Source organism: Colletotrichum aenigma (assembly GCF_013390185.1).
Source record: "Colletotrichum aenigma strain Cg56 chromosome Unknown KSG_Cg56_contig03, whole genome shotgun sequence".
In the NCBI taxonomy this organism is placed as follows: domain Eukaryota; kingdom Fungi; phylum Ascomycota; class Sordariomycetes; order Glomerellales; family Glomerellaceae; genus Colletotrichum; species Colletotrichum aenigma.
In genome coordinates, this window is record NW_023500909.1 from 3,807,168 (window position 1) to 3,819,886 (window position 12,719).

A 12,719-nucleotide genomic window follows, 5' to 3' on the forward strand; every position below is an offset into this window, starting at 1 on the left:
GAGAGACGTACTATGATGGATGCGGGATGGCGACTGGCATACTTCATTGATGATACGATGAAGATCAGCACCGTAGAAAACAAAAATAACAGAGCCTCAAACCCAAACGATCGTGAACCTTGATGTGTAAAGTGACTGTTGTCATCGACCAGTCGGTCTCGTTACATCTGGCTCCATGCATAAATCGGGGGTGTTGAGTTATCCAGGGTAGTGTCGCAAGTATAAGCGGGTGGGCATTGCGCACACGGTGCAGGGAGGATGTTTCTGGTGGGGCCGGTCACGCAGGGAGCTGCAGTGTCCAGGGCCAAATTGCATACGTGGGATTACGACACCTATGCTTCTCCCGTGCTCCAGACACTGGACATCCACGATTCCGGAACACATCGACTTCAGGGTCTACAAACGACGATCGCGGCGCGTGCATACATGCCTCTTTCGCCAGGTTGTCACCCAAAGTATCATTCCTTTCCGAAGAGTTCTCCGCCTTGCATAGAGCAGCCATGCCTTCAGGTTCCGGGTACGATGCTGTTGTAGATGTCGACGATGAGGTAGAGAGCTTCATCCCTCGCTTCCACTCCAACCCGAGTTGCTGATTCTTTCGCAGGGTGACCTCGGTCACACCGATCTTCAAGACGACCTCGAATTTCACACCTCAAACTTCGCAGACACAACACCAGGAAGTCGCAAGCCTCCCGCGTCTGGCCTCCCTCCTCCTGCGACAGCTTCCTCGAGCTCCTCGAAGCGCTTCCTGTGGAGCCTGAACTTCTATGCTCAATACTTCGATGTCGACACGTCAGCCGTACTGTCTCGTTGCTGGGCCGCGCTCTTCCCTCGAGCCAACTTCCTTGATGTTCTCGAGGGTAACCCCGACTTATACGGTCCCTTTTGGATTGCGACGACAGTCGTCTTGATTCTCTTCCTCGGAGGCACCATCAGCCAGTACCTCTCCAGCACCGGTACAGGGCCGTTTGCCTACGACTTCAAGCTTCTGAGTGGTAAGGTTCAACATCCAACGACTATCTCGTATCTGCACAGACACGCTGACCTTTCGTGCCCCAGGTGCTGCCGGCCTTATCTACGGCTACACCCTCTTCGTTCCCGTCGGCCTCTACGTCGCTCTACGTTACTTCGGGTCCGAGTCTGCAAACCTCCTTGAATGCTGGGCCCTCTATGGCTATGCCAATCTCATTTGGATTCCTGTCGCTCTCATCAGTTGGTCGCCCATCAACATTCTCAACTGGGTGTTCGTCGCTGTCGGCTGTGGCATGTCTGTCGCTTTCCTTCTGCGAAACCTTTACCCTGTGTTGAGTGCTACGGACCACCAGACGAGCAAGATTCTCCTCATCGTCGTCGTCGCGCTTCACCTCGGCCTCTCCCTGGCCATCAAGATCCTCTTTTTTGCGCATGGAAGCCCTGTAGCGAGCACCCCAGCGCAGCCTCCCGCCGCTGCGCCGCCCGCTGAAGGCCAGCCCCCTCAACTCTTCTGAGCTGAGTTGGAGTGCCTTCTGTCCTCCCTCATGTGTTTGTAGAGTCAGCTAGAAGGATCAAATGGAAGAGAAAGATCCATCGTCATTGTTTGGGTTTGAATTTGGGAATTGGGCATTGCCGCGCATTGCCGCGTCATCCGGCTTGTGCGGACCATCACATGTACCATTACTGTACAACGAATATCATGATTGACCCGAATGCGACTGTCTATGCTACGCGCAACCCATAGATATGGCCCGTAGATTTGATGCCAAACCAGCCGTGACTTTCACCCATCAATCCTTAGTGCTCCTTCTTTTTCTGAACCGGTCCCCCGTTCTTCTCCCAGTCGAGCCAGCTGCCAGGGTACTCCCCGATGTTCTTCCATCCGGCCTCCTTGGCCAGAGACGCCAGCGCCCGACTACGCACACCAGCCTTGCAGTACATGATCAGCTCCTGGTCTTGGCCTGGGCGCTTGAAGCCGTGTAGGTCCTCAAAGTCCTCCGAGGTCATGTGAAAGCTTTGAGGCGCTGTCCCAACAGGGATGTTGATGGCACCGGGGATGCAGCCCGTCTGCACAAGCTCGCCAGGCTCACGGGCGTCTGCCCATAGATCGCCCTTGTCAGCAGCCTGCATCGTGATTACACTCGAGATCTGTAAGAGGTGGGAGATGGCGGGGGAAACCACAAACAGTTTACATACCAATAATCACCACGTTTGGCTTGCCATCCTTGGCAAGCTTCTCCATCTGCTCAAAGCTCCACAGCTTGCTACCCGTGGCCGAGATCTCGTGGTAGTCGTCCGCTCCAGACTTTGAAGAGTAGAATCTTGGCGCAATGGCCGCGAGAGACCGGTTCGCCGTTGCGCATGCTGCAGGCCGGAAGCTCTCCGACGACGACGCAGCAAAGGCGAAAGCCTGTCTTGCGAGGCCGGCGGGCGCGACGATGCGGCCACTCGCGCGAAGCGCATTCGAATATGCTCTTCTTGTGGCTGACATACTGTATCGGATCTTTCTGGATAGGCGCCGGCTACGGACGTGGTTTGTGTGTGAGTGTGGTGTTGGTAGCCACTTTCGGAGCTTCAGACGATTGGTTGCTACTGGATCCAGGTACGGCGACAACAGTGCCCGCTCGACTGCAGTGCAACAAGGGTCCGTTCGTCCCCACTGATGTCACCGGGGTTCATTCGATTCGGCGTTTTTGAGCAGACGCGCCGACCTCCCGACCTCGCACTAAGACATTCTGTTCCAGACGTCCTTCCAACTTTGACAGCCGAAGCATCACCATTCTCAGGGCCAAGGATCTGGTGATGGATTCACACAGGCATTGGCTGGTTCGGTGGCCTCGTTGGGAAATGAGCCGCCAGAGGTGGCCGGTTGCTGCGAGAAGAATGATGTCAATCGCACCAAGACAGCACAAAAACCACCGGTCCGGATACGGCATAACTTTGAAAGCGTGTCATTGGCGCTGCTCTGAATCTATCTCTCTAGCATCATTCAGACAGGATGGCCTACCCCCTTCCCTCGGAACTCGTGGTCCCTGGAAACGACAACATGCCGAAATCGCCCAGCCGTGAGGCCATGCCTAAGGTATTATGTATATACAAACGTTCATTATAAATTTTAGTCTAGACAACCGACGTCGACCAATCTCGACTCGTATTTTACGAGCCTCCTGTTTCGTCAGCCTTTTGTGGCGCCTGTCATCCACGGGATGCGCTAGCGGTGATCCCGTATAACCACTCTAACACCGCACTCATCACATTCATTGGATGAGCCTAGTCAGCAAAGCTAGCTTTGCACACCTACAAAGAAGCTTTTATACTTTATGCGCGCTCCTTGAAGGTCAGAGGGCAGTCGTCCTACACTTCTTAGCATCCTTTTCGCTCCCCTTCAGAACGTGACAAACATACCTTGGGAAAAATGGTCGCGAACACCTTGATCTCCTCAGACAATGGGGTAGCGTGGTGCACCCAGTCCATCAGAATCGACGCCTTGCCAATCATCAGAGCCAGGTTCAGCTGAGCGTAAACCTGGCCGAGGCAGTAGTGAGGACCGACGCCAAAAACGAGGAAGTTCTTGGCGCCCTTGGCCTCAGCATCGCCGGTGTAGTATCTTTCGGGATCGAACTCATCGGGGCGGTCGTAAACCTCGGGGTCGCGGAGCGCAGGGTAGACGGTGGGAATGATCATGGCGCCTAGGTTTTGTCAGAAAGACTCCCAAGCATGTGAAACAAAAAGCTTACCCTTGGGGACGGTGTACGTGTCGGTGATGGGGAAAGGCTTCTTGGCCAAGTATGGCACCATGATGACAGGAGGGCGCCAGCGGAGGAGCTCGCGAACAACAGCACGGGTGTAGGTCAAAGATTCAAGCTGGTCCATGTTGAGCTCGGCATGACGGTTTCCGTTACGGACCTTGAGGTTCTCCTCACGAATGCGGTCAAGAACATCAGGGCGCTGGGCAGTGACCTGGAAGAGCCAAGTGGCAGCACTGCTGGTGGCATCCTGCGAGGCGAAGAGGAAAGTGAAGACGGTTTGGGCGATCTCGTAGTCGGTGAACTCGCGGAGAAGAGGAGTCGGCTTTTCAAGACCCTCGGTGGAACCGGCAGCCTCGGCCTCGCGCCACTTCTTGGAGTCAAGGATGGACTTGACCCAGCCGTCCATGATACAGGTAATATCACCTCCAGCAGCCATGCGCACCTTACTCTTGGCGGCGCACTTGGCGAACTCGGCGATGACCATGTCGGCCGCCTTCTTGCCGTACCAGGTCTTGGTGTAGGGAAGAATGATGGGGAAGTTGACCAGTTCGAGGGCCTCAGTGATGAGGAAGTAGTCGGCGGAGATCTTGCGAACGGCCTCGTCCGAGATGTAGAAGCCGACAAAGGTGCGGCAGGAAACGGCCGTCATGAGATCACGGAGATGCGGCATGAAGGGAACAGGCTTGTCGCCAGCGTTCTTGGTGGTCTGCAAGAACTCTTGGAAGTACTGCTTGTAAACCTGCTCCTGACCGGGCAGGTAAGAAGCCAGGGCCTGGCGAGTGAAGAGGCCGTTGAGTCCCTTACGGAAGTCGACATGGGGCTTGCCGTCGAGGAACACCCAGTTGGTGGGGCCAAGGAGCTTGTGGGCGGCGTCGACAACGCAGGGCTTAACGTAACCGGGGGAGTTGAAGACCTTACGGGCCATATCACGAGTTGAGGCAATGACAACGAACCTAGGGTGGTCAGATATCGATGTGTGCAAATGAGAGCTCGGGACACGAACTTGTGGAAGACGGAGACACAGCTGAGGGGACCGCTGGCCCATTTGGCCTTGTATTCCTCGAACTTGGGGTTGACGGACTCCAAGAAGGGACCAATGAAGGGCATCTTGAAGGTAGGGCCAGCAATGGTGCCCTTGGACGTGATGTAGCTGACTGCGCCTGGTTAGGTGGTCGAACATGGCAACTTGCGACCCGGAGCACGCGACTCACTCTGATCATATGCGACGGCGAGGGCCAACAGCGTGAAGAGAATGGTCCAGGCGCTGGCGTTGGTGACGGTCTCGATCATGTAGTCGATCTGGGGAGGGACATTGACATTGCCAAGCTTGGCATTGGCCAACACCGAGGTGAAGGTAGTCGCGTTGGACTCCATGGTTGTGGCCGAATTCGAGGTGGAGGGTATCGATATTTTCGGTTTCGAGGTCGTCTAGGTGGAAAGGGGGAAAACACACACAAAAAACACCACCTCCAGGCGCAAAGAGAATGGTCAGCTCTACTCAAGCGCAGCGCACAATGAGAGAAAATCGTCTGGCGCACTTCGTCCTGGGAAAAGAGTCGATGGGCAGGGCGAGTGAGGGTTGTGGTTCGACTCTCCAGCGAGGGTTGAGGGATCACTACCTTGAGGAAGGAGACCAGAAGGTAGGGAGGTGATGGAAGATTAAAAGAAGGGAGTTGATTATCTTCCCGTGGATGCGGACATGGGCCTGGACGGTTACGGGGACGGGGACATGGGAGGAAGTGGATACCGGATGAGGTTTTGTTCGTGGTAGGCCAGGTGAAAAGCGTGGTAAGGTGGTAAGTCTTCACCCCCCTCCGTCACTTGGAGGTACCGGTACCTGCGCCGGACGACCTTCCATACTTACCTTCCGGGCCTCCTCTGCTTTCTACCTCTGCAGGCGCAGGTGCCGTCATTTCTGTCCCGCTCATAGGCAATCCTGTCTTCGGTGCTAGATCTTCTAGGTACCTTGTGTTGTTGACAGCAAACATATCGACCAGGACCAGGACCAGCTTAGGAGGTTCCAGGGAAGAGCCAGGCTTGATGCGCAGGCGATTAGCGTTACTGCCGGGGGGCCAGAGAGCGCGATGAAAAAAGTGATGGAATTGTGGGTTTGCCCCGTTTAGCTTGTGTGATGGTCGGTTGTGGATTTTTTTCTTTCTTCCTTCTGATTCAGTATCCGTACGGATAGCACCACCGCCATTTTAGCCTCGGACTCATGCCATGTGCCTGTCGTTGGGACGAAGCCAGCCAGCTGAGTTCCTCGAGGCAGGGCTGTTGCAGTTGCAGGCGGGGGGCCTGCGGTTTCCGGTCCGTGAATGGAAGTCCCTGGAATAAAGACACAGACAAAACCTTCGCAGGCTTCGCAGGACGGTTGGGATTCCCTACGTCCCGTCTTTTCGATCAGACTTTCCCGTCTTGCCTTGCCTTGCCTCTGAAGGTCAATTGGCAGCTCCCGTCCACAATACCACCAGCTAAGGTGAAGCGCACCCGCCTACCCAAATTTTGATAAGCAGCAGCATGCTTGTTCTGATAGAGCCAGAGACGGCCTGCATGACGACGGTTCGCAAAAGGCAGCGTAACGGCCAGAGAACCAGAAGGGATGGGCGTCGCAGCTCCTGCCCATGATTGATTCGGACGACGACCAGCAGAAAACAAAACATCCGTTCGCGCCGCAGCACTTCAATATCGCCTGCAGAACCCAATTTGCTTTCCCCAGCTGTCTCAATCGAAACTGAACGGCTTTTGTACGGATCGCACCAAAACGGTTTAGTCTCCGAATCTGTTGGGTCCAACTAGTGTCGCGCAAATCTCCTGGGACCATTGGACGACCATGTGCCAGGGCGTTCGGGGCCAACTCGTCTCCGACACGCAAGAACCTGCCCATTCAGTCTCCAGTCCAACGCCATTCCTCGCCCGTCGCACTGCGCCTTGTGTGTCTATCCTGGCTGAATGACTTTCTGTCTGGTCTCATTGGGTGCGCATCCAAATCGGCCGCCGTCAATGAGCGCGGACATCCCGACTCCGAATGGGCGAGGCGTGGGGTTCTCCTTTCATGGCCTGTGATCCAGCGCTTCAAGGATCAATTTTTATTCCAAGTCTGAGGTATCCGTACTTTTCCCTCCCACGTATTTCGATGGATGCGATTTGTCGACAACACGCAATATCGAACGAGCCCGAGGACTCGCATCCGCGCAAGGCGGGCTGCGTCCAACAGAATCATCAATCGCGGGGCACTACCTTCAATTCGGATGGTTCGAACTCTCGATGTGCCGCCGCTTGGCTTCCACTGTCAACTGTCAGTGTCACCCTGTGTTCCCTAACCCAGCAGCTAGGAGGCAAGCTAAAAGGCGCTTCGACTGTAAAGTATCGCGTACATGGCGGTACTTTCCCACCTGCTCAGATTGTGGCGTTCTGTCGGTGACCTGCCAGTGAAAAAACCAAACCAATGCACTCACTCGGCGGGCAGCACATCCGGGCAACGCTGTTTCGTAGACATAACCGCACCGGGTTGCACAATTCCCCCGGTGGAGTTGGAATACCCTCTCAGCGATGTACGAATAATCATTCTCTTGGTTGGAGCCGAGGCGGGTTGTGCTCTTCTGCGTACATATGTATGCATTGTGCAATGCAACCAACCCCGTTGCGCCATGGTGCTTGGAGCTTTCTCATTGACCAATCTGCTGCAGCTACCCCTGACCTGTGGCATATGACCCGGCCAATCAACCGCGCCTTATCTTCAAGAGCTCCACCTAGCTTCTTGTGCAAGGAATACGAATACGATCTTAATAAGCAGCTCTCTGCTGGTCACTTTGGCGGGGTAATGCCTGGTTGGCGTTTGTGGCCTCAGCAGTCTGCTCTAGCCCGTCTCGGGAGCTCGATGACGCCTTTCCCATCTTGAGGCTCTAAATAAGGTTTGTGGAGGCACTCGGCGTAGGCCCTCTGCGCTGCTGTCGTCTGACTGACACAGACCACCCCTTCCATTGCTGCGGGACACGGACAAAGATGGCAGATACCTCACAACTACATCATCATTGTATGATATTGTTCAACGTTCCCAAGTCGACATTACCTTGACAGTATTCGTCTTGTCTCGCGGGAGCGACGCCAACCGTTCATCTCATCCCGTGTGAGGCAGCTGAACTCAACCACATCGGGCCACTCCATATGAGCCAGGAAAATGAGGGTCTTCGGACATCGGGGATCCAACCTGGATCAGTCGGGTACAACACATCTACATTAGTTGAGGCTGTGTCGAAACAGCGACGAGTAAAGTGAATAGCCACAACCAAAATCGGCGCCAGTCACGACGCAGAGTCATTGGCACATGCTGAACAGATAAGACTGAGTCGTATACTCTCATATCATGCAACGCGGCAAGGATCCATGTCGGATCCATGTCAACGTTGAGCTCTTTGTGACTCCAACGCTTCAAGAAAAATCGCGCCTAGAGGAGAAATTTTCAATCGAAGCGGGCTAAAGGCAGCGGATGAGTTGCGCGGCGATATGTGCAGCTGCGCCGCGACAGGCCAGCCACGCGGCCCCGCCAAGGATGATGACAGCAGGCAGCGTCGCGCGCACTTTCGTAGTCGCGAACGACTGCGATCTAATGACCACAACCATGAAGTCAAGCTTGTTTTGCCGAGCTGACCATTATCTGCGGCAATTCCGAAGATTCGCGTGCGCAACAGAGAGATGATACCCCGAGCAATTCTCGAGGCAGCGGTCAGTCGACGGCGAGAGCCGGCTTGAGCCGGAGCTGAAGTTGATGTTATTCACTGGAACACATGCGCTCGTGATTCATATGATTTGTTGCGATATTTTCTCTTGCCCAAGGGAGGGGGTTTGACAGACAGATGTGAGTCTTGTAGAGGGACCCTGGATATCCATGGGGTAGATTTCACTGCCTCAACTTCCGCAGTCTCTCGTCCGGTTAGCGTTGGGTCCCAGAAGGTTTCCGGAGCGAAGCGAGTCGGCACCGAGCCGATAAGCGAACACTGAAGTCTGCCCCACAAGGCCTACGAAGCGAATGACAACCGGCGACTGGTGCCCCCAAAAAGCGACTGCACCATTAGGTATCTAGGAACGCAAGCCCCCCATGAATGAGTCAGCCCGGACATGAGCGGAGGGGGGCTGTATCACGGCGCTGCGGAACAGGGCTGGCAAAGTCTTGACTGATGAGGAAAAGTTTTGCGACACAATTTGCAGTGAAAGCGGTATTGCAAGTGGGTCGTTCTCCGGCCAGGTTTCCGAACCTCTCGGCGCCAACGTGAACCAACAGGACAAGCTTTCACAGCCTGGCGATGCAGCGTCTGCCTGCTCTGATTGCCCGCTGCAGCCTAAGAATGAACTCCCTGGGCAATGTCGATTCTCACAAACGGAAAATATTTCCCAGCTTTCTCGCGACACCCGTCAGGCTCCTAGGCTGTTCGCCAGGCAGTCACGCGCACTTCGCAGGTTCAAAGTAAGGTGAGGTAAAGTAAGCCACACAGCTTCGAGGGCTCCATTTTGTTTTGATAAGATGACTGCCACATCAGACACCAACAAACGCGTCGCCTGCCGTCTACCAGTGCAATCCAAATCCCAAATGCCCATGGCTGCTTACCGCTTCTGCATCCCAACAGCTGCTGTTCTGCCTTCTCGTCACATCGCATCTCTCTGCCTGTCTATAGCCAATCCCGACGCGTGCGCCAAGTCAACGTTTGGCCTCGAATTGGCACCCATCCACGAAGCAGTCCTGAGTGAGTGCGCCGCATGAGGCGCGTGCCATGCGTAATGAGTCACGTTTGTTTCTGCATGCTGAAATTGCGATTGTGAGTCCTTTCGGGCAGATGTTCCTCCATTTCTACCCTCCACCCCTGCCCAGCAACGCCTACGGTCTAGCTTAGCTTACCTTCCACACCCGCCCCGGCGGTAAGATCGACTCGGGCGACGACGTGTGGCCCCGATCCACTTTCACCCGGGCTTACGGGGGTGTCGACGACGGCAGTGATGACTGGTTGCGTTGACGTTTGACGGTTGACGACTGCCGTCGTCTACGAATAAGCTTGGACTGTGGGTACCAGGCTGCCTTGTAGGCCATTCCGAGTCAACCTCTGAATCCTGGTTCGACTTGTTTCTGACTGACAGCTGTTTGGGGGTACAGCGCTTTGTGATATATTTGTTCGAGAAGAGTGTCGTTGTCGTATAAGTAGAGCTCGTCTTTCTCTGGAAGCCTGAGGTTTTTGGATCATCATCACTCAGACAGACCAACAACACAAGCAACCAACAACAGCTTCCTCATACCATTCTCCCTTCTCAAGCCTTACACCTTTTCCATCCATAGCCAACCCACCCACCCAGAAGATCATCAACACCGCAATCATGTCCGGCATGCACTCCAGCTTCTCCAGCTCCATCACCGGCGACAAGCAACACAGCTACGCCGTCCTCTCCGCCATTCAGCAAGGCTCCGCCGCCCAGGGCTCTCAGACACAGTCCTTTTACGGCCAACAACATCGCAAGGACTCCGACGCCGCCTCAATCTCCAGCTTCGGCAGCTCCGTCACTCTTCTGAAGGACAAGCTGCACCGTTCTCATGATAACAAGGCCTCATCCTCAAAAAAGTCTTCTTCCCTGATCGCTCGCCAGCGCGCCGCTGGTGACGCCAGCGGCCAGGTCCTCCAGAACCAAGTACGCCTTTCACTTTAATACTGGTCGTCGGAGACACACGTACCATGCGACACGAGATGTGCCTCGAATGGTTTCCTCGTGCTCTGGTTCGCGTCTTTTTGTCTCTTTTTCCAAGCCATGAGTTTCTGACATGATTATTCTCTTCGCAGTCAGAATACTGGTCCTCTTCCATTCGCAACGACCTGTAGAGCAAAGAAGCGATGGGCGAAAAGCAGTACAGGGGCTTCAAGGAGCGGTAGTAACGACCCGCGGGATGCTGTTACAGCCCCGCTGAACTGTTTTGATTATTTGGACTGGGAATCTTTCAAGGAGTTTTGGGGTTTCTTTCGTATTAGACGGGTGCGATATACGGGTCGGCGCTAATACTGGTGGTATGACCCCCACAGGGGGCATTTTTTTTGTCGGCCGGGTTTGTTCCTTATGGCAATTTCGACGAGAAAAGTTGATCAAATTGAAGGTGCAAGTCTTGGGTATCTTATCAATATAAATATTGGACGTTTGATGGCCAGTCTTTATTCTTCCATGTCAAGCAATCAGCTCAAAAGCTCTCATCGAGAACGTCTTCGTTCATCTTGACCATCGTAGGACTATATTCTGGGCTCTCCGGTTCGGCACCTGCCGTCATCAGAATATCGTCCACTATGCGCTTGCTGGCTTCCCGAGCTAAGATTCCGTTAGCAAACAGCGTTCGCACGATTCTCCAAAATGTGCGACTTACCTGGCGTCTGAAGCAACTTCGATTGTGGCAGCGCAAACTGGATCGTCTTCGGCGGACTCATGCCCCCATATAGCCCCTGTTCCTCGTCGCTGTCGCTCTCCCAGTTGATCTCGTACTTGTCCTTTGCTAGACCAGCAGCACCCATATCTGTCGTGGTGGTGTCGTCATCGTAGGCACTCCGGAAAATAGGCTTGCTGGCGAAGACGTCCTTGGTCTTCCGGCCCGTAACAGGCGTCTGGACGCTGACACCGGGGGTGCGGGGACCTGCAGCTGCTGTGGCTGCAGCGAGACGCCTGGACTTGGTGGGTGACATGAAAGCCTCGCTTCGTAGCGTCGGAACAGCCATAACTGGCGACGACATGGGCGAGTCCTGGCGTTTCCACGTGGGTACATCTTCCTCCTCTTTGGGCTTCGCTTCTCGCTTCAGCGGAGAGACGCGATAGGTAGGGCCCTTGTGCGGTGTGGCCTGGATACGGAATGTCTTGTCGAGCATGCGGTGCATCAGAGGGTCCTTGTGAGGCTGCGCAGACTGTTGACCGGCTGGGGCGAGCGACGTTCGAGGCGTCATCGACATGTCTGGCAAACGGGCAGTGTGCTGTGCAAAGAGAATAGTCGAGTCTTCGCCGATGCCAAGGTCTTCGTCCTCATCGTCCTCTTCATGCGGTGCCGGCGGCTCGCCCTTGAGTTCCCGCTTGAGCGCCTCGTAGGGAGACTCGAGGCTGGAAAATTGAGTCTGAATAGTCTTGGTCTTGGGAAGACGCGGGGTACTACCCGTCAGGTCATCATCGCCGCCGATCACGGACTCCTCGGCTTGAAACGTAGACTCGGCGGCTGATGCTGTCGACTCGTCTTCGGTGCCGTTCTCGCGTCGTGGGGTGTAGTTGACCGACGTCTCGTCTTGAACGGTGGATTCCTCGATGGCCGCGGTCTCGTCCTCATCGTTCGCGAGCTCTTCGTAGCCAGAAAGCGACACGTTGGCCGAGGCCTCGAAGAATTGCTTCCAGAACTATATGCGCAGGTTAGTTTCGCCTTTAACCAAAGAAGAATTGGATGCACCTTGGAAGCCTCCCAAACATTTCTAGAGTTCTCGCCATATTGCTCAACGATGGGTAAAATGCTGGTGGTCACGATCCGGTGAGCTTTGCTGAAGTTGGAGTCGATCTCTGAAGCACATTCGGTCAGTCGCTATGTCGTTTGATAAACCAACAGTTCTTCAATGAATCCAGATTACCTTGCAGCGTCAGAGTAATAGACTGCTCGAGCTTTTCCAGCTCTTCCGTAAGAGTCAAGTTGCGTGCTGAGGGGCCTGGGCGAGACATGTTGTCTGCGTGCGATACAAAGTATAGCCGTTGCAAAGTATCGGTCGCAAGAGCAGCTGCGTTTGTTTTGTTCAGGTGCGTGTTTCGTCCAATGATGGAAAGTGGTCAACAAACGCGGACCTCAATAGTGGGACACGCGATGCGGGGCACTGACTACAGGGCATCGCTGGCAAAATATGGCGGGGCACATAAGTTTACTCACCTACCTCCTTGGGTAGAAACACAGCCCGGACAAGGCCTGCCTAACTTTAAGCTTCTATCATCCGAAGTCATTCATGAAGTCAACCAGAT

At 54.7% G+C, this 12,719-nt stretch overlaps 5 protein-coding genes across 5 annotated transcripts; 2 read left to right on the top strand and 3 right to left on the bottom strand.

Moving 5' to 3' along the window:
* Window positions 1–500: 500 nt before the first annotated feature.
* Window positions 501–1,487, top strand: yip5 (the record flags this gene model as incomplete). Its single annotated transcript, XM_037320235.1, has 3 exons — window positions 501–548; window positions 605–995; window positions 1,060–1,487. The coding sequence occupies 3 exons, from the start codon at window positions 501–503 to the stop codon at window positions 1,485–1,487; spliced, it is 867 nt and encodes a 288-aa protein (XP_037182115.1).
* A 283-nt stretch (window positions 1,488–1,770) lies between these two features.
* Window positions 1,771–2,464, bottom strand: CGCA056_v004981 (putative thiosulfate sulfurtransferase; the record flags this gene model as incomplete). Its single annotated transcript, XM_037320236.1, has 2 exons — window positions 1,771–2,069; window positions 2,170–2,464. 2 exons carry the CDS (start codon window positions 2,462–2,464, stop codon window positions 1,771–1,773), a joined length of 594 nt encoding a protein of 197 aa, XP_037182116.1.
* Window positions 2,465–3,291: 827 nt separating this feature from the next.
* On the bottom strand, window positions 3,292–5,096 carry ERG5-0 (Cytochrome P450 61; the record flags this gene model as incomplete). Its single annotated transcript, XM_037320237.1, has 5 exons — window positions 3,292–3,327; window positions 3,379–3,662; window positions 3,711–4,675; window positions 4,726–4,876; window positions 4,934–5,096. The coding sequence occupies 5 exons, from the start codon at window positions 5,094–5,096 to the stop codon at window positions 3,292–3,294; spliced, it is 1,599 nt and encodes a 532-aa protein (XP_037180731.1).
* Window positions 5,097–10,082: 4,986 nt separating this feature from the next.
* CGCA056_v004983 (uncharacterized protein) lies at window positions 10,083–10,579 on the top strand (the record flags this gene model as incomplete). The annotated part of the gene is made up of 2 exons (XM_037320238.1): window positions 10,083–10,391; window positions 10,541–10,579. 2 exons carry the CDS (start codon window positions 10,083–10,085, stop codon window positions 10,577–10,579), a joined length of 348 nt encoding a protein of 115 aa, XP_037180732.1.
* Window positions 10,580–10,929: 350 nt separating this feature from the next.
* On the bottom strand, window positions 10,930–12,428 carry ask1 (DASH complex subunit ask1; the record flags this gene model as incomplete). Its single annotated transcript, XM_037320239.1, has 4 exons — window positions 10,930–11,054; window positions 11,110–12,115; window positions 12,166–12,272; window positions 12,341–12,428. The coding sequence occupies 4 exons, from the start codon at window positions 12,426–12,428 to the stop codon at window positions 10,930–10,932; spliced, it is 1,326 nt and encodes a 441-aa protein (XP_037180729.1).
* Window positions 12,429–12,719: the final 291 nt, after the last annotated feature.